This window comes from Hippopotamus amphibius, chromosome 14 (genome assembly GCF_030028045.1).
Source record: "Hippopotamus amphibius kiboko isolate mHipAmp2 chromosome 14, mHipAmp2.hap2, whole genome shotgun sequence".
NCBI classification, from domain to species: Eukaryota; Metazoa; Chordata; class Mammalia; order Artiodactyla; family Hippopotamidae; genus Hippopotamus; species Hippopotamus amphibius.
In genome coordinates, this window is record NC_080199.1 from 60,282,811 (window position 1) to 60,306,569 (window position 23,759).

General features: G+C 35.7%; 1 protein-coding gene across 4 annotated transcripts; it reads right to left on the minus strand.

Moving 5' to 3' along the window:
* Nucleotides 1–852: 852 nt before the first annotated feature.
* Nucleotides 853–22,047, minus strand: ESD (esterase D). Of its 4 annotated transcripts, none has more exons than XM_057707645.1 (10): nt 21,950–22,047; nt 18,716–18,764; nt 16,431–16,505; nt 15,737–15,825; nt 14,197–14,295; nt 12,667–12,791; nt 11,493–11,612; nt 10,707–10,805; nt 8,611–8,778; nt 853–1,080 (listed from the first exon to the last, which is right to left on the minus strand). In XM_057707645.1, exons 3-10 carry the CDS (start codon nt 16,496–16,498, stop codon nt 1,000–1,002), a joined length of 849 nt encoding a protein of 282 aa, XP_057563628.1. In that variant the 5' UTR covers nt 16,499–16,505; nt 18,716–18,764; nt 21,950–22,047; the 3' UTR covers nt 853–999. The 4 variants fall into 4 exon arrangements, with proteins under 4 accessions (XP_057563628.1, XP_057563630.1, XP_057563629.1 ...); XM_057707647.1 differs by lacking the exon at nt 21,950–22,047 and adding an exon at nt 21,334–21,835; XM_057707646.1 differs by lacking the exon at nt 21,950–22,047 and adding an exon at nt 20,873–20,946.
* Between the last annotated feature and the right edge of the window lie 1,712 nt (nt 22,048–23,759).

Below are 23,759 nucleotides of genomic sequence, written 5' to 3' on the forward strand. Positions count from 1 at the left end.
GACTACTGATATTTAAATAGTACTAATTTAAAAAATTTTAGTACAGTCTAATTCATTTACATAGCACTTATTAACTTTTAAGAACCTGACGTCTTCCTCAACTACCATGTAATATGCACTTGTACTGAATGTTTAAATGCACAACTTTTGTGCTCTTTAACAGAAAAATATATTTCTTTTAAAACAACCAGAATTCACCTACCATGTTTTAAAAGTGTGTTCATTAAGTTCTTAAAGGAACACACTCTGGTATTTACAAAGAGACCAATTACTTTCCTTGGCGAGCTCATCAAGCTAAACTTCTGCATGTAATTAAAGGAAAATATCTTTTATAGTAACATATGAAACAAGTTTCCTTACCTAATTTCAGATTGAATCTAGTATTTAATTCTTGTCTCTTGAGAGAGGTCCATACACCAATGTCCACAAATCTATCTGACTCAACGGATAGGAACTATCATTGACTGGGTTCTGGAAATCTGACTTCTAATCTTAGCTCTCCCACAAATAACTGTGTAATGATGGGTAATTCACTTAACCTTTCTGAGGCTACTTCCTTACTCAACAACTAACAAACAGTTATTCAATTCAGTGACTACTATAAGCCAAGCAGTTGCTAGACACTAGATATGTAACAATGAACAGGAAGAAGACAGTCTGGAAAGGTGAGTTTAGGCTAAATTATCTTTCTCTGTTCCAGAGTTAGCGTTTCCTGATTTGAATGAGATTACATTCATGTTTTGTATCTTGAGGTCAATACAACAATGATTTCCAAATGACCCTGAAAAAGCTAAAAGGTATTAAATATTTTCCATGTGAACACTGGTAAAATAACTTTTTAAATCAGAAACAGGTTTGATATATTTACTCAGAGGGCGATTCAACTACAGAATGAAGTATTTTTTGGCATTATGAAATCCAATGTTTTAAAATCTTTTTTCCTTGCAATTCTGTTAATTATAATTTTATAATCCTGAAGATTCTCTCATCTGAAGTTTTTCATGCATTCAGATATTTTGCATGATGTCTGATGTGATCGGTAACAAAGGTTGCAATGAAGTAGTAGCTATGATCATAACCCTAGAAGACAAAATAGAGAGATGATGAGACATTTATCTACCACTCAGAAAATCAATATTAGGGATATTAAATATATCTCACGTCACTTAATTTGCTTGTATATCAAACTATCACAATATGCGGAAGGTTTATAATCAAAGTAAAGCTTACCACACTTGTACCTCAACATTTTCACTGAAAAAAGAGTAGCAAAAATGTGAAGAAAAATGAAACATTCTGCATAGCCTAGCTGAATATGCAAAGAGAGGAAATAACACAGTAATTAAATGTGCAGAGTAAACATGTGGTCATATCAACAAGGCCTTAAAAGACTCAGAATTTAGAGAGCTTAGAAACACCAGCAAGAAGTTACAGCTCACAAAAGAAATGCACCACCACCAATAAGAGAATGTTAAGATACAAAATAAGCACACATAAACAACAGAAAGAACCTGAGAACGCCTGAACGCCCTATCACTGGGAAGTTAAACACAGCCACCATCAATCATGTTAAGAATTTGACCTCCTGCACAGTAAAAGCATACTGTATCTTTATCTGAGGAAAAAGGAATAATTCATTAAACTCTGACATCCCTCAACAATAAACCAAACTGGGTAGAAGGTCAGTGCTCTTTTGAAAACTACTAGGAAGCAGAGAGAAAATGTAATGTGCCAAGTAGTTGAGTTGAAATAGATTCCCATAAATCTGTTTCTATAAATCTGGTCAAATAAAATCAGTGATAGGTAATCAGTGGCAAATGGAGAGGCAATATTTCCTTGGGGTGTCCTCTGAGTACAAAATAAGTAGCTTTCAAAAGGAAAAGGACAAGAAAAATAGGGTGGGAAGAATCTAAGGGTGTTAAAAACTGGATTTTGGGGACAGCCCTTACTTACCCTGCCAAAACACAATTAAAATACAAAATAGAATAAACTGGGAAAGATAGTCTAAGAAAGTGTAACTTAATCGAGTGAATGGTCTCCGATGGGAAGAAAAAGGAATTTTTCTAAGCACTTAAGAAAGAAAAATAGACCTAATAAAGATATCATCTGGGTTTCAGGGAACAAGGTACAATCCCTAAGGTTTTGATGAATCAGTAAATGTTCTCAATCTCTTACTTCCAGGGGTATGCAATGCATATCTTGGCAACAGCAGTTAATAAAGAGTTCTAGTTTAAAATCATCAAAGTAACTTAAAAGCAATCTGTCTTCTATTTTCAGTGGTCAAACTGTAGAAGTGAATCTGACAGGAATGTTGTCAAAATTAAGGCTTGGAATTGTTTGGTTTCACATCTTTCAATGATCAGGCCAGTCCCATTTAATTAGTTACATTTAGAGCTGAAGGACAGTTTCTTATATAGAGAAAGTTAAAGAAAAGCATTTTTCATCAATGTAATTCCTGGGTTGTTAAGAGGTTAAATATGCCCATGATTTTTAGGCCACAAAACCTGTGAAATATAGTACCAAGTAGTACTTGCCATTTTTCACAGATGAAAAGATGGATCTGATTGAAAACAGGTGTAGATGCAAGGAAATAGACGCCTCAAAACACTTGTTAACAAAATCCTAACGCAACTGAGTATGCTGTATTTTCATGTGTAGCTTCATGTATGTTCAGGGCCTTGCAATTTTAGGCACATAGAGGGTAGCCACCATTATTATTGTTATTAATTATTATTTTGTTAGAGATGTCCCAGAGTAAACCAAAGTGACAATTTTGAGCTCTCAGGGGTGTATTGCAAGATAGCAGTGTACTTTATCTAAAATACAAAGCAAATGTCCTTCTGTAATGATATTTAACTGAAGGTATACCTTCATGAGAAAACAGAAAAGGCCTGTCATGAGGGACCAAGAAAGATTTCTTAAAACGTCAACATAAAGGCAAGAGAATACATGTGAATTATTGTCATTCTGGTTGATATAAGACGTTTATATAATCAGAGCTGACTGTGTCATTCTTGACTTGTTTCAAGTTCTGCTTATCAATATTATGAAATGAGGGTGGCTCCTTTCGTCAAATTCTTTGAATTGGTTTGTAGGTTAAGCAGCTTGTGTGGCTACCTTCATTTAGTGACACTTGAAATGGAAAAATCCTTGGTAGCAAAACTCTAACCCTTAGAGTATAAAAATAAATGAACGCGTTCTTTTTATTCTTTGCTCAATTCACAAAAAGAGAAGCAGTGCTTCAGCAGCTATGAACATTTATTCTAACAGGCAGTGTTTTCCTACATATTTTCCAGACCCAATGAGCAAAGCTCAGACATGAATTCCCAAGTTATGAAGTCTCTTCAGAGTACAAAGAAGAAGATGGCCGGAAAGTGCTCATTTGTTTATCCAATAAGCACTTCCTGAGAGTTTATGAGCCAGGTGACTGTGCTAGGCATGGGGATGCAGATGAGTGAGGGAGCCCTGCACTGTTGGACTTCTGTGCCATGTTCTTACTCTTCTCTAACAGGCAGGCACAGAGGCCAACACAACTTCTGAATCTTCAAAAAGGGCCTGAGACTTGAGAAGGTACTACAGCCTTGCTTCAATGTTGGTTCCTGGAAGTTTCATTAGGTCACTGAAAATTTTTCTTCACTATGTTACTTCAATAACGGATAATAAGACATACTAGGCCTTTCCTCTTCAGACTAAGATGTGATCTGAGTATACTAGCTATCAGAATTCTGCTATCTTGTGCATTTTCAATTCAGATTCACTGAAGTGAAAATACAAAAAGAAAAATTATGAAGTAAAATCCAAATAAATATCCCTGTGGACTACACTTCCCTCTCAATTTTTTTGATAAGAGTATAAATATAGCTTGTGAGCATTTAGTACCATTAAAAAGAGGAAAATGAATGAAGTTGGGTAAACCATGCACATGATTGCAATAATTTTTTTCTTCTTCCTTAGATCACTTATTTATATTACCCACTATTATTTTCAGCTTATTTAATCCTTCACAGCTCCCATTTCATAAAGAAATACAGATATACTGTACTTATAAGCCAATGAGAAAGCAGGTGATAAGGCCCTCAGACCTGAGGCAATCTGAAGTCAACGGAAGTGGGCTTGAAAATCTGAAAAGTTGCCTCTCTGGAGCCACTGCCCAGGTATGTCCATTCAGTGGCTCATTCAATTACAACAAACCTAAACATAATCTGCTTCAGACTGTGTAGTTTATCCTTAACCTGGCCATGCTGTTAGGAAAGTGAACAGAAAATTGTGCCTGAGCTAACAATTGTGACTGAAGATTTCAATACTTTTTCACTTTTTTTTTTAAAAAAGAATTGAATGCTTTGTCTTGACTCTTCATTAAGTACAGACAATTATGTTTTTCAGTTGCTTGGGATAATAGGCATTTTAGAAATTAAAAAGTTGACTTATCCCCACCCCCACCCCCAAGAATTTCATCAGTGTTCTAACTCTGCTGTTTTTATAACGAACTCTAGAGATTTTTCAGTCTTTGTTGGCAGGCTAAAACTTTGTTGTTGGTGGTAACAATGGAATTTCCTGGCATAGACTCAAGGGGAGCAGAAGAGGCAGCAACACCACTAGTGCCGAGATGTTAATGTCATTAGGAAAAAACCTGCTTTGTTTCATCACTTATAGCTGTAGTTAATATAGTTAAATGTACTATATATCATATTGATATATACAGAGATTATAATATTTACACTCAAATGTCTCAAGGTTGATTACTGATCTAAACCATGTAATCCTGATGATAAATGCTCAAATTAATCTAAAAAAATCTATTTCTAAATGATGTATACTCACAAACAAGGTATACAGAGTGTATTGGTTTTGGACATATTTTCCCACATGATATATGTCTTGTTTACATGTTAAAAATATCAAGGAGATTAAAAAGATATCAGGGAGATTGCTAAGATCTACTGCATGAGTTAGACAAGTAGCAGGTCAGGCACAACTTTCCCTTATGTTAGCTCCAACGTAAGGCTCCTCAGGAGTACTGCTTTGCCTTGCTTGGAAATGGTTAGACAGATGACAGGAGGATAGTATTTGCAATCAAATGACCTTTCTTCCAGTCCTGGTTCTACCATAAACTAGCTGTGTGACCTTAGATAAGTAGGTTACTTTTCTGAGCCTGTCCCCTCATCTGTAAAACAGATGGCCAGGAGTTATACATGAAAACCTACTGCAAACATCATACTTAGTGGTAAAATACCAAAAGCTTTTTCTCTAAGATCAGGAAGAAGACAGGATGCCCACTTTTATCACTTCTAATCAACATAGTACTGGCAGGTCTAGCTAGAGTGATTCGCAAAAAAAAGAAATAAGGGCATCCAAATTGGAAAGGAAGAGGTAAAATTATCTCTGTCCATAAATAATATGATCTTTTATGTAGAAAACCCTGAACTGTTAGAGCTAATAATTCGGCAAAAGTAGCAGGATACAAAGTCAAACACAAAAATCAGTTGCATTTCTATATTGTAAAAATAAACACTCTGAAAAAAAAATTATGAAAACAACTCTATTTACAACAGCATCAGAAAGAATACTTAGGAACTAACCAACGAGGTGAACTACTTGTACAATGAATAAATCACTGCTGAAAGAAATTAAAGACACAATAAATGAAAACACATTCCATGTGCACGGTCTGTTAAGGTGTCAAGACTACCCAAAGCAATCTATACATTCAACGCAATCCCTATCAAAGTTTCAAAGACAATTTTTGCAGCAATTGAAAAAATCATCCTAAAATTCATGTGGAATCTCAAGGGAGCCCAAATAGCCAAAACAATCTTAAAAAAAGAAGAAAAAACCCTGAGAATTCTTGCTTCTAGATTTCAAAATTTTCTACAAAGCTACAGTAATCAAAAAGTGTGGTAACTGGTATAAAGACAGAAATACAGACCAATGGAATAGAATAGAGAGCCCATAAATAAACCCTGGAATATACGGTCAAATGATTTTTGACAAGAGTGCTAAGCCATTCAATGGTGAAAGGACAGTTTTTTCAACAAACGATGCTCGAATCCACATGCAAAAAAATGAAGCTGAATCCTTACCTAACACCATATATAAAAATTAACTCAAATTGGATTAAAGACTAAATGTAGGTACTGAAACTATAAAACTCTTAGAAGAAAACATAGAACAAAAGCTTCATGACAATGGACCTGGCAGTGATTTCTTGGAAATGACACCAAAGGTACAAGCAACAAAATAAAACACAGTCAAACTGGACTTCATGAACATGAAAATATTTTGTGCATCGAAATATAACATCAACAGAGTAAAAAGGCAACCCACAAAACGGGAGAAAAATATTTGCAAATAATTTATCTGATAAGGGATTAATATCCAGAATACATAAATAACTCAAAAAACTCAACACAAAAAGCATTCTGGGGACTTCCTAGGTGGTGCAATGGTTAAGAATCCTCCTGCCAATGCAGGGGACATGGGTTCGAGCCCTGCTCTGGGAAGATTCCACATGCCATGGAGCAACTAAGCCCGTGAGCCACAGCTATTGAACCTGTGCTCTAGAGCCCGTGAGCCACAACTATTGAGCCCATGTGCTGCAACTACCAAAGCCCACGCACCTAGGGCCCGTGCTCCACAACAAGAGAAGCCACTACAATGAGGAGCCTACGCACCACAATGAAGAGTAGCCCCCACTCACAGCAACTAGAGAAAACCCGTTTGCAGCAACAAAGACCCAACACAGCCAATACATTAAAAAAAAAAAAAAAAAAAAAGCATTCTGTAACAACCCAATGCAAAACTAGGCAAAGGACTTGAATAGACATTTCTCAAAAGATATACAAATGGCCAATAAGCACATGGAAAGACACTCAACATCAGTAATCATTAGGGAAATATAAATCAAAATCACATTACTACCTCACACCCACTAGGGTGGCTACTATCCAGGAGAAAAAAAAAGAAAAAAGAAAGAAAGAAAAAAGAGAAAAGAAGTGTTGTGGAGGATGTAGAGAAACTGGAAACTTTGTGCACTGCTGATGGGAATGTAAAGTAGTATAGCTGCTATGGAAAACAGTATGGAGCTTCCTCAAAAAATTAAAAATAGAATTACCATATGATCCAGCAATTCTAACTTCTGGGTATGTAACCAAAAGCAGAATCTTAAAGAGATATTTGTACACCCATGTTTACAGCAGCATTATTCACAACAGCTAAGAGTTGGAAGCAACCTAAGTGGTCCATTGACAGATGAATGGATTTTAAAATTTGGTATATGCATACAATGACATTATTCAGCCTTAGAAAGGAAGGGAATTCTAGCACATGATACAATATGGATGAACCTTAAGAGGACTATGCTAAGTGAAATAAGCTAGTCACAAAAAGACAAATACTGTATGATTCCGCTTATATGAAATCCTCAGAGTAGTCAAAGTCAGAAAGTAAAATGGTGACGGCCAAGGGCTGGGGGCAGGGAGAAACAGGGAATTACTGTTTAATGGGTACAGAGTTTCCATTTTACAAGATGAAAAGAATTGTGGAGATGAATGGTGGTGACAACTGTACAACATTATGAATGTATTTATTACCACTGACATGTACACTTAAAAATAGTTAAGGTGACAAATTTTATGTGGTATTGTGGTATTTTACCATAATAAAAAAAAGTTGAAAAAATTAAAAAACACAAACAAAGCCCAAACAGATGGATAGGATAGGAATGATCTCTCATCTGGTCACATGAGGATAAAATGAGCTAATGCTGTGAAAACACTTTTGTAAACTGAAATGTACCACATTACACATTGATCTAGCTTTATTTGAACACTTATCATCATAAGTATATGTCTTAGATCAATGTGCCTGACATATTACCCTTAAACATGAATAAAAATGTTTTTAAAAATCGCAACCATGTATAATTTTCAGTGTTCACTTTTCACGCTGAAATAAAAATTTTGTTTATATTATGTTCTGAAGCTTATGAATACATAATTTTAAAAAAATAAACACCGAATTTCTTTAATTATAGATGTATGAGCATACAGTTAGGTGAGTAGTGAATAGTCAAAAGTATTTTAGTCAAGGAAAATTTGCAAACCAACTGAAATCCAGTAACTATTCTTAAACTAGCAAGCAGCACAACAAATAGATTAGTATCTAACTCAAACAACAAAGTGCATGTGTGTGTGAGACAAATAATACACAGCTTCTGAGGCTAAGATGTGTACATAAACTGGAGAGTAATTAAGGTGGAAGCTCGTCCTTTTACTTTACTGCAACAACAGCTGCATGTGTAAAGAAAGATATACCTGATGTTGATGATTAAGTACTACTCAAGCATTAAACTTCCTGTTGTTTACTGATTTTACAGTGGGACAGAAAATTGTAAATACTTCTCACTGCCAAAAGCTTTTCTATTTCTATGGAATTTGGCCTTAGATATCATTAACTGAATAGGAAGGCTTTCACTTTAAATGTCTTATTATAATTAAAAAGTATCTTACTAGAGGCAGCTTTTCAAATTCTAAAACAAAATTATGAAAGTACTATGGAATCTCATTTCCTTTATAGTTAATTTACAATAAGCTAAGGTTTCCTAGTACTTGCCTCTTGTAATCTGAAAACAACAGGGATTTTCTTTTCTGTACAGGCAGCTATAAAGTTATCAGGTAGTAGCTGTCCATCTGAAAGGAACTGGTCATCTTTTCCTTGGTCAATTAGTATATCCAGCTGAGAACCTGGGTAGGACTTCACAAGATGGGTAGCATCATAAGCCTATAAAAGACGAGAAATAATGAAAAATAAATTTGAAAGTTCCCAGAAAGATACTCTTCAGAATAGAAATTTAAAGTCATTTAAGCTCTAATGCTGATTAAATTGAAAATATGCTTTTAAGTTGGCTTGTCTGGTTTTTATTTACAAGGCCTTCAGAATTCTATTCTCAATTACAGCCTCTTCACTACTTATGAGCAGTCCTAGACCAATGGCTAGAATTCTGTATCTTAAGTATTCTTCATAGACTATTCTAAACTTTTAAGGTTCTTAAATCACCTCTCAACTCTAAAAACAGTAATTTTTTTTCTTTGTAAATCCTTTTACAAATTGACTATTTCTTCTAACTCCATTAACTTTTCCTATTTCCAAATATTCTGTATTTCAAATAAAGTCTATTTTTTGTACCTTCTTTTTAACTAATTCCAGACATAAATCTCTCTTTTGCTATCTGCTGAACAGCACCAACTGTCTATTATCTCCAGGAACCTGCAGGAAGACTTGATTTGAATAATCTGAATCATATTAACAACTCAAATTTATTATCTGAGGAGCTGCCACTAGCTATAATTTTCTATTTACCATCCATCTTTAACTACTGATTATTCATGTACATTCACTAACTACAACTTTTATGCCTTGATCAAGACAAGCAAAAACCAAAAGATTTCCCCTTCTAAAGTATCGTGCTTTTTTAAGACTTGCCTTCTTTAACCTTAAAAGCAGACAGTGGAAGGAGACCTATAAAGTCCAACTAGTTCTAAGTTCTACGATTTCATAATTCTGCATGGCCTTCCTATTCTAAGAGTAAATTAAATGATAGCCTAAACACTGCATACTTAAGATAGTAAAATCTACTGCCACTTGGAGAAAAATGATACAGATTGCTTTATAGGCTACCTCTGCCCTACTTCTCCCAATCAGTTGGTCTTTTACTCACATCTTTTATTAGACCATAAGGCCCCTGTGGACAGGAAAGGGTCATCACCTTCTTGACATAAGATCTCAAAACTCCACGCAAACTCTGCACATGGTGAGGACTCAAAACACTGATGCACAAGCATTGTCAATGCACTGTTCTTTAAGTAACTAATAGTAATAATTTTCAGCATTCTTCTAATATAATAAAAATCTTAGCCTAAGCAAAACAAAATTCTAATCTAATGACTAAAAGATTAATCTTCCAATTTGTCAGAAATTCAATGACCAATCTTAAATAAAACAGGGGTCCATGTGTAAATGATTTTGAATAAACAGCAGTAAGACAAAAAAAGCTGTTTTTCCTACTCAAGTATTTTCTACTTGTTAACATGCGCATGGTGAGGAGTTAATTTGCAAAATACTCAAACTCTTGGTGGAGTTTTCACATAGCCCATTTTTGCACAGGAGTAAATCAGTCTCAGAGAAAAAGGGCCATTTTTATTTTTATTTAGAAGCATCTGCTCCTATGCTTGAAAGAGCAATCTTGCTGTTGGAAATATTCTCATAAATGTACATTACATACACAATATCTATTTTTAAAGGCCTTTAAGTCTAGAATTTAAAATCCAAATCTGAGAGATGCTAGACTTTGAAATAGACACACAAAACAAAGGCCAGGCCCCGTGGTTCTTACACAATTAAGCACATAGTTAATAAGAGGTAAGTCTAAATTTAGTAATATGGGGTATTTTTTGTAATGTTAATTTAGAAAATAAACACAAAAACTAATCATTAGCAGAAAAAAACATAGCCCCCGAGTATCTGCCCTAATTCAATACAATTTAAAAAAGTTCTTTGCTGTTATTGTTGTTATACGTACACACTTTAATTATTTTTAGCTCTGGATCCCTACCTTCGAGTAAGTTAGGAATATGCTGTCTGCAGTGTGTAGCTTTTTAACAAATTTGAAAACTTAAGAATGAGTATTAAGATAGCCATCCAGTACCTACCTCCCATTTACTTTGATCTGTTCCCAAATATCCACTAAAGGCTTTTTTGCCCCAAGGACAGAGCACTGGGTTGCAAATTGGAGCAAATGCTGACACAGACTTCAGAAACAAACAAAATTTAAAAACAAGTTATATTTTGCTGAATTGAATATGAATAGATATTTGCAACTTGCTTAAAAACTCTGACTTGCGGTGCAAATCCCTGTGAACAATTTTCCTTTATTCTATATTACAGCCTTAGAGTCTATACCTCTCCAAGATACTGCATTCCTTGTATGTTTTATTAAAAAAGCTTATAAACTATAGTGCTAAAAAAATGTAAAGCAATACATTACATTTTCATTAAAGAAGGCACAAATAAAGTTTATGTTCAGTGTTTCTACTCGTTTTTTCCACTTAAAACAGCGGAAAATCAAAGTCAACTTTACAAGAATATTCCTGGTAAAAATATAAGTAAATGATAACATACTGTCACAATAACTTTAATCATTAATAACTTTTAGGGGAAAAAAAACCCTAGAAAACTATAGTTTGAATAGAAGCAATGAAAATTGCTTTGTAATACCTCTAGTAGACCAATGAGAAACCACTGGGATAAAATTCCTATACTCCTGATTCTGTAGCATATATTGTGTGGTCAAATCTAATACTCTTCCCCCACAACCCCTTGAAGTTCCTAACACTAGAAAAGTTTAGTCCCAATACTAAAACAACAGTACCTTAATTTCAATCTTTGAAAGTTTCTAATATACTATTCAAGGGAAATATCTGTCACTACAAGCTTACTTTGTATTTTCCAGGATTCTTCAAAGCACAAATCAGAGCTCCATGGCCTCCCATGGAGTGGCCAAAAATAGACATCCTTTGGGGGTCCACTGGAAAATTGGCATTTATGAGTTGTGGAAGCTAGAGGGAATTAATAGTGGGACAAGAGACATGACAGAAATAAGTTAAGACTTTTTCAAAGTCATATAAAATAATCAATACTTTCAAATCACAGTCTTACAATGGTTTACACTACTAAAGTTTAAAAGAAAATGTCGGATAGACAATGATTATTAATACATCACTGGAAAACATATGTTACATCTTAGAAAGCAACTTTAAGAAGAGAAAGCATAGAAGAAACTTTAAAATGTTCTAAGCTTTTGATCTAGTAATTTCACTTCCTGGAATCTATTCTAAGGGAAAAGTTTTTACAGGTAAAAAATCATAAACAGAGATAATCAATCCAGTGATACGTATTATGGTAAAACAAATTATGTAAATGTATAAATAGACTCCGTTAGAAAAAGGTAAATCACAGCATATGACAGAATACCATGTTATGTTACAAATCAGAATATTAGAAAATATTTATTTTACACAACTAAGAAAAATGAACAAGATAAAAATGTTTTACAATTATATGAAAACTAGTCATAAAAAAAAAAGTCTGGAATATACCAAAATATAGTTGTTGTTTGTAGGGACAGGATTCTGGGTGATTTAAATTTTATACTATCATTTCTGAGTTTTTATGATGTGCACATTAACAATTAAAATTATAAAATTTAGAAAAATGCATAAACTGCATAAAAATATTATTAATAGAGGCAATGCTTTACCACTTATCCTTTTTGATTATGGTTAATCACTATGAAATATGTCTGAATGAACCAGCTGCCAGAAAATAGTTTTTTCATATACTATTTTCTTTGTATAACCTGGGTAGTCTATGTAAGTATCAATATAATTATGAAACTCTTTAAAATTGTACTTGTCATTCATTTAAATTGCAGAAAATAGGACTAGCACTAGTAAACCTTGGAATTTTTAGGAATATAATTAATAAACATGTACCAAATAGATTCAACAACAGCATACCCTGGTTTAAAATTCTTAGGACTGGAAGGACTTTGTGTCCAAAATCAAAATTTGGGCAGTCATCAATTAATAATTACAATGTAAATTAAATTACCTCCTCCGTTACGTAAGAGTACATTCTGTAGTTAGTTTTCCAAGGATCTTCAGTAGCATCCACATAAAATCCAGCACCACTGCCAAAGTCCCAGCTCTCATCTTCTCCTTTAATATTGCAGCCACCTATTAAGGAAAAATCTTGTGGTTTCACCTACTCCATAGTAATGGCGCATGTTTAATAACACACTTTAAAATGAACCTGAAAGTTCATCTGCATTAGAGCTGTTCACCAAACATTGTGGGCTCTCTGCCTTTTGGGGCACATACTTCCTTGCCCTCTGGAGTGGAGCCATGTGACTAGCTCTAGCCAATGAGGCAAGAGAGGGAATGGCCCTCCAGGCTGGGGTATTCACTGGCTTTCTTCATGGAGGAAGCTCCCTCCTATGTATTCTGAACATACCCTTCCTCACTGTTTTACCTGTCAAAAGGCTTACACTCTCTTTTCACCTTTCAGAAATGTGTTGATATTCCTTTTCTGATGACTCTCCTCATTACCAATACTTCCTCACTTCTCTGTACCACTGTGATCTCACAAGGGAAGGGCAACAAATGCTTGTGGTCAGTTCGCTACCTTGAAATGAAAATGTCTCCTAATGTACTTTGGAATCATTTCACCATGTTTCCCCTATTTACCCATCTCCCAACGGGATTTTCTTATATTCTTTTTTAACTAATTAAGCTTTATTGTACGTACTTGCATGCAGTTAAAAAGCCAACCACTGGCATTTTGAATAAAATTATAGTGATATGTAACTTGATGGAAATGCCCTCTTCATAATAATCAGTCTACCCATCCAGGAACATGGTATTTTTCCATTTATGATAGGAAATTTTATTTTTTTTTTAATAAATCTTCATATTTTAAAAGTTTATTCCGAGGCATTTTATATTTTTGATGCTCTTCTGAATTAAACATTACACTTCCTGTGACACGGCTTACTCTTACATAAAATGGACTGTGAAAGGAAACGCATTACTTCCCAAGGCCAGCCACTCAACTTCCAGATAGTTTTAATTACCATTTAAATTCCATTTCCTGACCCTTCTAGGGTTACAAAACAATTTCCAACTATCTGATGGATTGAATTCTCAAATATTTGATATTCTCATTTCTCTAAATGTAATTTCTCTTAACTGTATGACTATTTGATGACTAACAGAAATGAGAAAAGATAATTACCATGTGACAAGACAGTTTACCCAAGGAATAAAAAAAATTATTTCCTATGAATTGTAGGGTATTTTGGCACTAGTGCCAATATGATACATTATTGAATTGCTCACTCCCTGTTTTAAAGCGTCTTAATCTGTAAAATGGGAATAGCAAAACTTGCCCCCTTTCCCTTAAGAGTGAGGTTATGAGTAAAATTCAGTGAGGAAAATGTACAGCATGGTATTTTAGAGTCATGATGTTGCCTGAAAGATTAATAAATAGCAAAAACATGTATTGTTTATATATTATACCACTTACAACTTAGTCTTAAAGATTTATACATTTACAAAGAATCTCTGGAACAAGAACACTTACGAGGGCTGGTATCTGGGGCAATGACGACAAGGCCATGTTCTGAGGCAGCCTGATGATACCCAGCTTTTGATATAAAATTTTGTTCTGTGCAAGTTAAACCTAAAAAGCAAAAATACTGTTATCTCATGATATTCTGTGAATGGTTTATAAGCTTCAATCTTCTTACAACACAGGAAAACATGCTAACAAAATTTTTTTTTGTTTTTTGTTTTTTTAAGAAATAATGCTGAAAAAGACTCTAAAGTTTCCCTTCTCATAAAATTTGTAACAGTATTAATCCAAGAACTGCTTAGGTTAAATGCTCCCAGAGCTGTCCTTTGAAAGTTACTCACTAAAATTTCAATTACTGAAATCCTTTGGATGAGATGTGTTTGGGAATTTAGAATTTTTCAAACTGTAGAATGGCAATATAGTGCATAGACCAAATGTTACAACAACCCTAATGGGTTAGACTTTTAACAAGAGATATGACTACAGTAACTCTCACCAGAAACAAAATGTAAAGAGAACAGGAGAAAAGAATGAATACAGCTTTGGACCATGAATCAGAAAACTTGTTCACTCTTTTAGGTGATCTTGGGTAATATATAATTTCCCTGGTCCTACTGAATAGTTTCCTATTCTATAGGTTATATGATTTCTAAGAGCATCTTTAGCTACATAATACCGTTTCCAAAAAAAACGTAATTTGTTGTTGCTTTTGTCAATACCCAATGTTCTTCCAGCAAAACTGGTTTGCTTTTTCCAATCAAAGAAATGAGTTGTTGAGTTAAAACTAGAAAGGCACTTAATTTTTACCTTTTAAAATAAAATATTATTCTCATTTTTAAAGATTGGTATTTGGGGCTTATCTTTGAGGAAACATACATAAGGGAGGATTTAAATCAAAGTTATAAGAAGCAATTTTAAAGAAACATAACTAGAACCCTGTGACGTAATTTGGCTTCTATGAATCTCTTATAAGTTTGCTTCTAAAGATGAAGTGCTAACATCTTGTGAAAGAAAAGTTAGCATAGAGGTTCAAAATAACTCTCTCACAATCCATCTGAGTCTTTAACATTCACTTCTGATTAAGAAGCATTAGTGTTCTTGTGTGATGTTCCAGACCACTGCCAGAAAAGATCTGAGTCCAATTAAAATATTCCAGAGAACACTGTAGGAAGTTACCTTCTGTGGTTTCTAATTAGCATATCACAGGTGTCCTGGTTTTACACAACACTGTTCTATTTCAGCTGTAAAGTCTCTGAGAAATGCTTGGGTAGGTACAAACTACATAACTTTTCTAAGCTCTTGTCACTGAGTCCAGAACTTTATAGTCTCTGCTAAATTTCTTGGTCTAATTGAAAGAGAAGTATAATAAGTGTAACTCAGTAGATCTGAAACTATTCTCAGGATAAAGTAAGAGTAGACTATGACAGACTCCTAAAGTCTTTTATAAATGGTTCAGAAAGCACACCAATAAGTAAAGATTAAAGAATAAGTTAAGCCAGTTAAAAAGAAAAAAAAGCTCCTTTATAAAACTCAAATGCATAACACTTACCTGACAGCCAATATAGTGCAGGACATTTTCCAGTTTCTGCCTTTGGTGGTAAATAGATACCAAATTTCATTTTGCATTTCAGTTCAACACTGTAATTTTAACAGTCACCAAAAAATAAAAAAATAAAAAAATCAATTGTTCCTCATAGGTCAAGACAGAAACATAAAATAAGTGATTTAAAGTCCAAAATAAGTGATTCCACCAACATTTAAGGAATATACCTTAGCCCTTAAAGAAAGAATGAGGCCAATTTAGCATACTGATCTACTGATATCAACCGAACTATGCTGAGTCTATGCTGTGCATAGTACACAGTCACTTCGAGCAGAATGAATTAAAAGAATAAATGTAATATCCTCAATGTAACACTAAAATTATTAAAAGAAAAACTGTCTCTAAAGAGAGACATGAAATAATAAATCACCTTTTATAAAAGATGAATTCTAAAGCTCTTAAACTACGTTTGTTCATTGGCACTGAAATTTATCACATCCTTAATTTACTTTTTATCACTAAGAGTTCATCACCATCAGCAATATCAAAACTAGATACAATAAAGCTGATAAAAATCACAGGTATTTTTTTCATGTAAACAGTAATTCATGCAACAGTGATCTTTCACAGGCTTATTTAAAGCATCAAATAGATGGAAGCAGAATTAGAGATATCTAAATTGTATCTTCTTAGTAGTTACCTATCATGTTCAAAAACTTTCTGCAATCCCCCAAAGCACTTGTTGCTGGAAATCTGCTTCAGTGCCATTCTCCTCCTATGAGTGAAGATTAATCTCATTAATTTCTAGAGAATTAGTTCCTAAAAAATGTGAAACAAAACAGTTTTCGGATAAATTATCTAAATGTACAACTGTCTGCCACCCTGAATTTGTTTCACATGCTAATTTTCTCTCATAAATAATATTATGAAACTAATTTTGATACATACACTTACACTTGATACTCACTTTAGAAAACTTTAGTACTCTGGTATGTCATTACTAATTTATTAACAAGCTTTTTTGTCTGTATGTCTGTGGACTGCCCCAAATTCTTTCTATTTTTATTTTTTATTTATTTATTTTTTGGCTGTGCTGCAGGCATGTGGGATCTTAGTTCCCCAACCAGGGATCCAAGCCATGCCCCCTGTTGTGGACATGCAGAGTCTTAACCACTGGAACTCCAGGGAAGTCCTTTTCCTTCATCCCACCCCCCAAATTCTTTTTAGAATGAGGTAGAATATAAATAAGTTATTAACAGATTACTTTAGCTTAGAAGATTAAAAATTGTTAAGTTTACCTGTTAACGCTAACAAAGGAGTCAATGGTGTGACATTATGGTTGATATTAAAATGGGAGGAAAATGATGTAACAATAATGATTTCAATAATAGTAACAGGTAACACTTATTGAACAGTGTCACAGGCACTTTCCTATATGTTAAATGAGATCAAATTACTCATCCTAGGAGAGTGTTTCAGAGAAAGTGATACACAATTTTTAGATCAACATTTCTCCTTTTAAAACAAACCAGGAAGTAAAACAAAATGCTGTCCTGAGTGAACTAAAAGTACAGTTTGTCATAGGGAAATTCTGAAGTTTGGTAATTCTTTTCTCACACATTATTAATTTTTAATAATAAATCAAAAAAACTGGAACATTATCTTTATGGTAAATACCTGTTGAGCAAAGAGAAACCAGACTGATTCTGATTTGTATCTCCCAAGGATGGAGTCCCTTCCCCTCCTTACTGAAAATCTCATACACTCATGTGAGTAGCTCATACACACTACATAAAAAATCCTCAGATACCAGGAACAGGTATACCACTTGGTGGTCTTCTCAGTGAAATGTTCTACTGTACGCTGATCAGTTGTGGTGTTAAGGTTACTTTAAAAAGATATGTAACATAATCTTAGAAAGCTTATTTTGGAAATGTCTTTCTGAAATTCTAAATAAGATTAGTTTCAATTCTACCTTTAGGAAATCTCAATAAATCCAAATACTGAGCTTTGGACTGGAAATCTGGGATGTGAACCAGAAAGTCTGACATCAGAGCCCCTACTATGCTGCTATGCTTTCCTGCCTCCCTAGAGAGTTTTTAAAATACTCTTTTTTAAGATTGACTAATTTTATAGTATTAGGGTATTACAATTACACACAAAGGTAGAATTATCTTCCATTCACAGGTTTATACTTTTAATCTTTAAAGGACCATTTTTTAACAAACTGCGTCATAAGATGTTATGAATCACTGAATGTTAACTTCAGCTATTCTTGTTCATGACACTATCTTAAATAATGAATTAACAGAGATAGATGTATACTTTTAAAATATATACACATGAGACCAAGGAATAAAATTTATTTGAATTATTCTTCAAGGAAATCCTATTTTTTTAGACCTAGCAGGGACTATGTCTGCTTTCCCAAAACATGGTACAATGAGCATATACCTAGTACGTGAGAGGTGCCTAACAATTATTTGTTGAATTAATGAATAAAATTTTTAACTTCTAACTACCAATTATCTGAAAGTTTTTAAAATTAGCTTATTACCTCTATTGTTTTTACACTTTGTTATTCATCTATTTTAGTAACCTGTAATTAGTCTATTTCTTCCACTCTTTGAATGTTCTTTAATTAAAATTCAAAATCAAACACCTTCCATTTGGCCAGAGAAAAAAGTTAAAATACTGTTTTTTAAATTGGCAGAATGAAATACTAAAAATAAAATCAAAGCTTTTAAAGCTTTTTTTACCCTAACTAGAAACTACCTTCAATTATCAATTAAGAAAAAAGTTTGGCTCAATAAAAAAGGCATAAGCTAAGAACTAGACATGATATATTATGATATATGATATGATATACTAGGTGATTACATTTTTCACTAGAATTTCTCTATGTGATAGCGTATTTTAAACCAAGTTACTAGATTTTTCATTCAACTTCCAAAGTAATACACAAAAAATAAAACTTTAATGTACCTGTCCAATTGCTACTTGCTTTTTCGTCTGCACCAAAGGGTAGATGATCCTGGAAAAAAGACCAAATGGTGTATTAATGGGACATTTTCACAACAAAGGTTATACAGATGTATAGGACACGTCTCATTCTCAGCAGAGACATTTTCCTCTTGTGAGGTAGGTGACTACTCTAGCTGTGGCAGCTTACGGAACAGTACCATAACTTTCCCTGGGCCTATAATCTAAGTACCTTAACACCTATTTTGCCACAAGGCTTCGTGTTTGGTTAAAAACTTTTCCTGGAATGAGATTCCCATGGAGAAATATTTTTTTCAATAAATAGAAAAAGTTTTAAATTGTAATTTGAGAGTATGAGATACGTCAACTGCTGAGAGTGAAGAAAACAGGAGTGGAGAGTAGAAAAGCAGAGAAAGATCAAAAGAAGCCTAGACTAAAACTTGTAGGCTAAGAGCTGTAGATCAGACTTGCAATGTAGGGAGGATAAAGAAGGGAAAAGATGAGGGCTTAAGGACTACTGGGCTGACTGGCTAAAAAGGATGAAGTGAGAAAACTGACTGGGCTTATGAATGATGGTAAAGTTACTGATACACAGAAATAAACAAACAGAAATGTACGTAATCGTGTGCACCAAGTGTCATTTGTCTGACAGATGTTTCACTTCGCTTCTAGAACAGATTTTGGGGGAGAAATGAAGTTACAGAGTAGAATAATAAAAAACCCCCAAAACCCAACCTTTCCCCCCAGAAAGACCTCAAACAAAAGTAAAAAAAAATTTTCACAGTGCTAGTTTTCCTACAAGGTCAATGAAATGCACATCAATATTCTTCATAGAACAAAGGTTCTTTCACTGCATGGTACATGGGAAGCAAATTAGGTAAAAACTACTCAAGTCATCTTTATTCACAAAGCATCCATTTCCCCAGAAGGCCAAATTGTGAAATCTTTTCTTCCATTTACTTATTGAAGCTAAATGTTATTTATCTCCAAAAATCTGTGTTCTTTGTATTTTACCCATTCTTTCCTTCTTCCCAGGAGCCTCAGAAGTTTTCTATCCATCTCTACCTGGGGTTTCCTTCTCATTCTCTCATGGACTGTGATCCATTTCTCCATGTGCAATGTATCCCACCCCACTGGCTCTTAATGACCTACACAGGTCTTCCCAACATCAACCGATTATGGAACTGCTGACCATCACATCTTGGTTCACATCTTCTTCTCACTGAAAAAAACGGGATTCCATTCCCTAAGTTTCAGCTATATTTTGGGGGTGGAAGAACATAAATCTGCCTCTCTTGACTCAATCATTCTCAAGCATTGGTGCCAGAATTTAAATTTCTTGCTGGACCCTTCTCACAGGATGTGCCACTGGTTAGTAAAACTCAACACATCTAAAGTTAAGCTTCTATCTTCTACCTTCAAACCAAGTTTTTCTATTTCTTTTATTTTCTATATTCTTTTATTATCTATTATTATTATTTATTATTTTCTATTTCTATTTCTTTATTGCTTCTCTTTTCATCTATGCCTGTCTTGCCCAATCTACATGTGAAATGTCTTAAAGTTACCCCTTCTTTGAATTCCCACTACCACCATCCTAATTACACACAAGTAATTAAAATTTAGCTTTCTACTTTGTTTCCTTCTTGTATATCTCACTGAAATCAATCCTGCGTGGAGGCCTAGGGCTTTAATCCATTTAATTTACAGCTCAACAGATCCTTATCCAGGACACATCTTCAGGCCTAACATGGTCTACCTGGAATTATCAGCCTTTTAAATTTATTTTTAATTTTATTTTAAAAACTGTGATTAAAAACACATAACATAAAGTTTACTGTCTTAACCACTTCTAAGTGTATAGTTCAGTAGCGTTAAGCATACTGCCAATTTAAAAACATGGTTAGTGTGCCCATATTAACTAGCAGATGAGAAATGCTTGTCCACTTCCAGGATGCTGCTACAGGTGCCAAGAGCTAATCCTACTGCGCTCTCAGGCCAGTAGTTGAAAACCAGTAAGTCACTGGAATGGAAGATAGTGTCCATAATTATGCGACTTTTTTATAAAGCTTGATGCCATTAAAACTTCACAAAATTGAAACTATGAATTGACCAAAAGGATGAACAGAACTCCATATATACTTTGGTCACATTACTAACCGTGTACTAAGCATAATTTCTTTTCCTTCATAAAAATGCACACGGGTTGCCTATAGGTGAATCTTGAATCCACCCTGGAGAAAAAAATAGCATCCGTGAACTCCAAGCACCTTAACTTAGTTCTCAATATTGTCTTCAATGGTCCCACACTATTTTTCTGGCCTTGTTTTCTATTATCTTAATTTAGGCAAACTCAATTACGTACAATTCTAGCACAGCCTGGATGTTTCTACTGGGTGCAGCAGTACAATGGTTTTAGAGCAAGTTGTGGAGCCAGGTCCTCCAAGTTCAACTTCTGGCTTCACCACGTACTATTACATGGCAGTACCCTGGTAATAGGTGTGACTTTGGGCAAACTACGTCATCTCTCTCGGTCTCATTTCCCCATCTGTAAAATAAGGACCTTAATAGGATCGGTTTGATAGGGCTGTTTCCGGGACTAAGTGAATTAATTCACGTACTTAGAACACTGCTGGCCATGATACGCACACAAATGTTAGTTATTATTATTCCTGCAACCTCGAAGGCCCTGCAACGTCCGTGCAAATGCCATCGCCCCGACGACCTCGTGAGAGATGACCTCCAGACTCCTACACAACTGACAGCGTGTTTACAACACTGTCAGCCTCCCAAAGCGCCGGCTGGTGCGTGCGGAGAAGCGGGCTCCCGCGGGGCCCGGCCCCCAGAGGCTGCGAACGCTTTGGGGTCCGCCTCCTCCACGCGCGGGGTACACATCCACTTCAGGCAGGAACAGCTGCCAAAACGCAGTGAGGACGCGAAAAACCGGCAGCTGCCCTCAGAGACCGCACGCCCCAGCGCCCTGGGTGACGCATTCTCGCAAGTCTAGGGAGGAAAAGGGATTCGGGACAAAGTCTTCGGCTCGGCGCCCCTCCCTCGGCCTCCTGCCACCGCTCCTGGCGCTCGGGGCCCGGGGCCGCGTTCTTCGCGGTCGCACCCATGCGACTCGCCGCAGGCCTCACCGTCCGCCCCGACCACGTCCCGCAGCGTCAGCGGTGCAGCACGAGACCCAGGAGGGCGGCCGAGAACATCCGGGCCTCTGTCCAGATCTACTCTTACCTCCGGCGCCTTGGGGAAGAGGAGCTGCAGCCGTAAGGGAAAGGCGGGGCCTCAACATGGCCGCCAGAGCCCCAGCCTCGGCCCCGCCCCTGCAGGGCCCGCCCACTTTGGGGTCGTACCTCGGGGGGTCTTTCTCCTCAGCCCCGCCCCTCCCCGGCCCCGCCCCTACGGCTCCGCCCCCACTGTCCCCGCCCCCTCCCTCACCTCACTCTTCCCCGAGGCGCTTTACGTCCTGCTCGTGCTTTTGCTGACGCGGGTCCGTCGTGTGTCAAAGACCCACAAGCCGCGCTGGCCCAGACTGTTCCCAGGGGGCGCAGGGTAAGGCCCAGGCTTGAGTTGAATATGAGGTCTGGCCCCGCTTAACGTGGGAACATGTTTATGCGTAACCTGATGAAGTTTTTTAGGAACCGGGGCATGATTTCAAGTCCCCTCCCCCCACACCTCCCCGATTTTTCCCGTTCACCTACCTGGCAGCTGGAGTGAAACAGGAGCCATTTAAAAATCTCCTGTGCTGCAAGCATAGTAGGAGCTTCCCCAGTGTCCTCTTGTCTCCCTTCTCTCAGTGTTAGTTGAACAATTTAGTTGTTGGTTGCTGGCTTTCAACAAGTATTTGCCCAAGTATTTGCTTGCCCTTTTGCTTCCGTGGCTTGATTTAACCAAATTGATTGTGAGTGTACCCTGCCTGTTGAGAAAATTAAATATGATTACAAAAGAAAAGCTTAGAAAATTTTTTAACCAACAGCTAGACTGACAAATTGAAAATGACATCTTCTGAAAGACAAGGCTGGTTTTGTGGGCATGCAACCAGTCCAGGGGAACAGGACCTCAGAAGGACCCTGCACTTAGTTTCTTTCCTGTGCCACACTGTTAATAAATTTTGGAAGGGCCCACATATTTCCGTGTTGCACTGGGCTCTGCAAATGATGTGGGTGATCTTCTGAAAGGAGTGGTAGATGAAGTGACCTCTATTGGAACTGATGTTATAAATATAGATGCCACACAGGGGATTACCTGTTAGCATTTGTCCCGTGGCCCAGGACCATTTGGCCATAGTGACCTATGGACTGAACTAATCTGTGGAACTGCGGATCGACCGGAATTCTGGCTGAAGATAGTATTTATTTAGTCAAAATAATGTTTTTAGTCAGAGGAAGCATTGAAATGAAAAATTCATTTTACTTTCCACTATTTTTTAATATAAATCACTGAAAATGGGATTTTCTTCAAACTGAGTTTCACAACTAAAATAGAATACCCAAGTTTGCGAGTTATTTAGAACTGATAGGAAGTATTTGGAGAAAGTTAGAGTATTTATTTAGTAAATTGATTGCTGTGGAGTGCAGACTAGCTTAAGAACTGTGAGATGGTGTCTTTTACTGACAAGTTCTTGGGTTCATACAGTGTGATGATAACTGGAAGTAAAATTTAAAATTTATTTTACTAAACATAAATACAATGATAATTTATATCTCCAATAAATGTTTCTTCAATATTATATATATAATTTTGCAATATATAATTTGAAAAGATATAAGTATGCACCCTCTCCCCCCGTATTCATTGCAGCATTATTTACAATAGCCAAGACAGAGAAACATCCTGGGTCCGTCAGTGGATGAATGGATGAAAAAATGTGAGATTTTATGTATATGTGCACAATGGGATATTATTTAGCCTTAAGAAAGAAGAAAATCTTGCCATTTCGTACAAGATGAATGAACCTGAAGACATTATGCTAAATGAAATAAATCAGAGAAAGACAAATAGTGAATGATTTTATTTATATGTAGGATCTAAAAATAAAAACTGA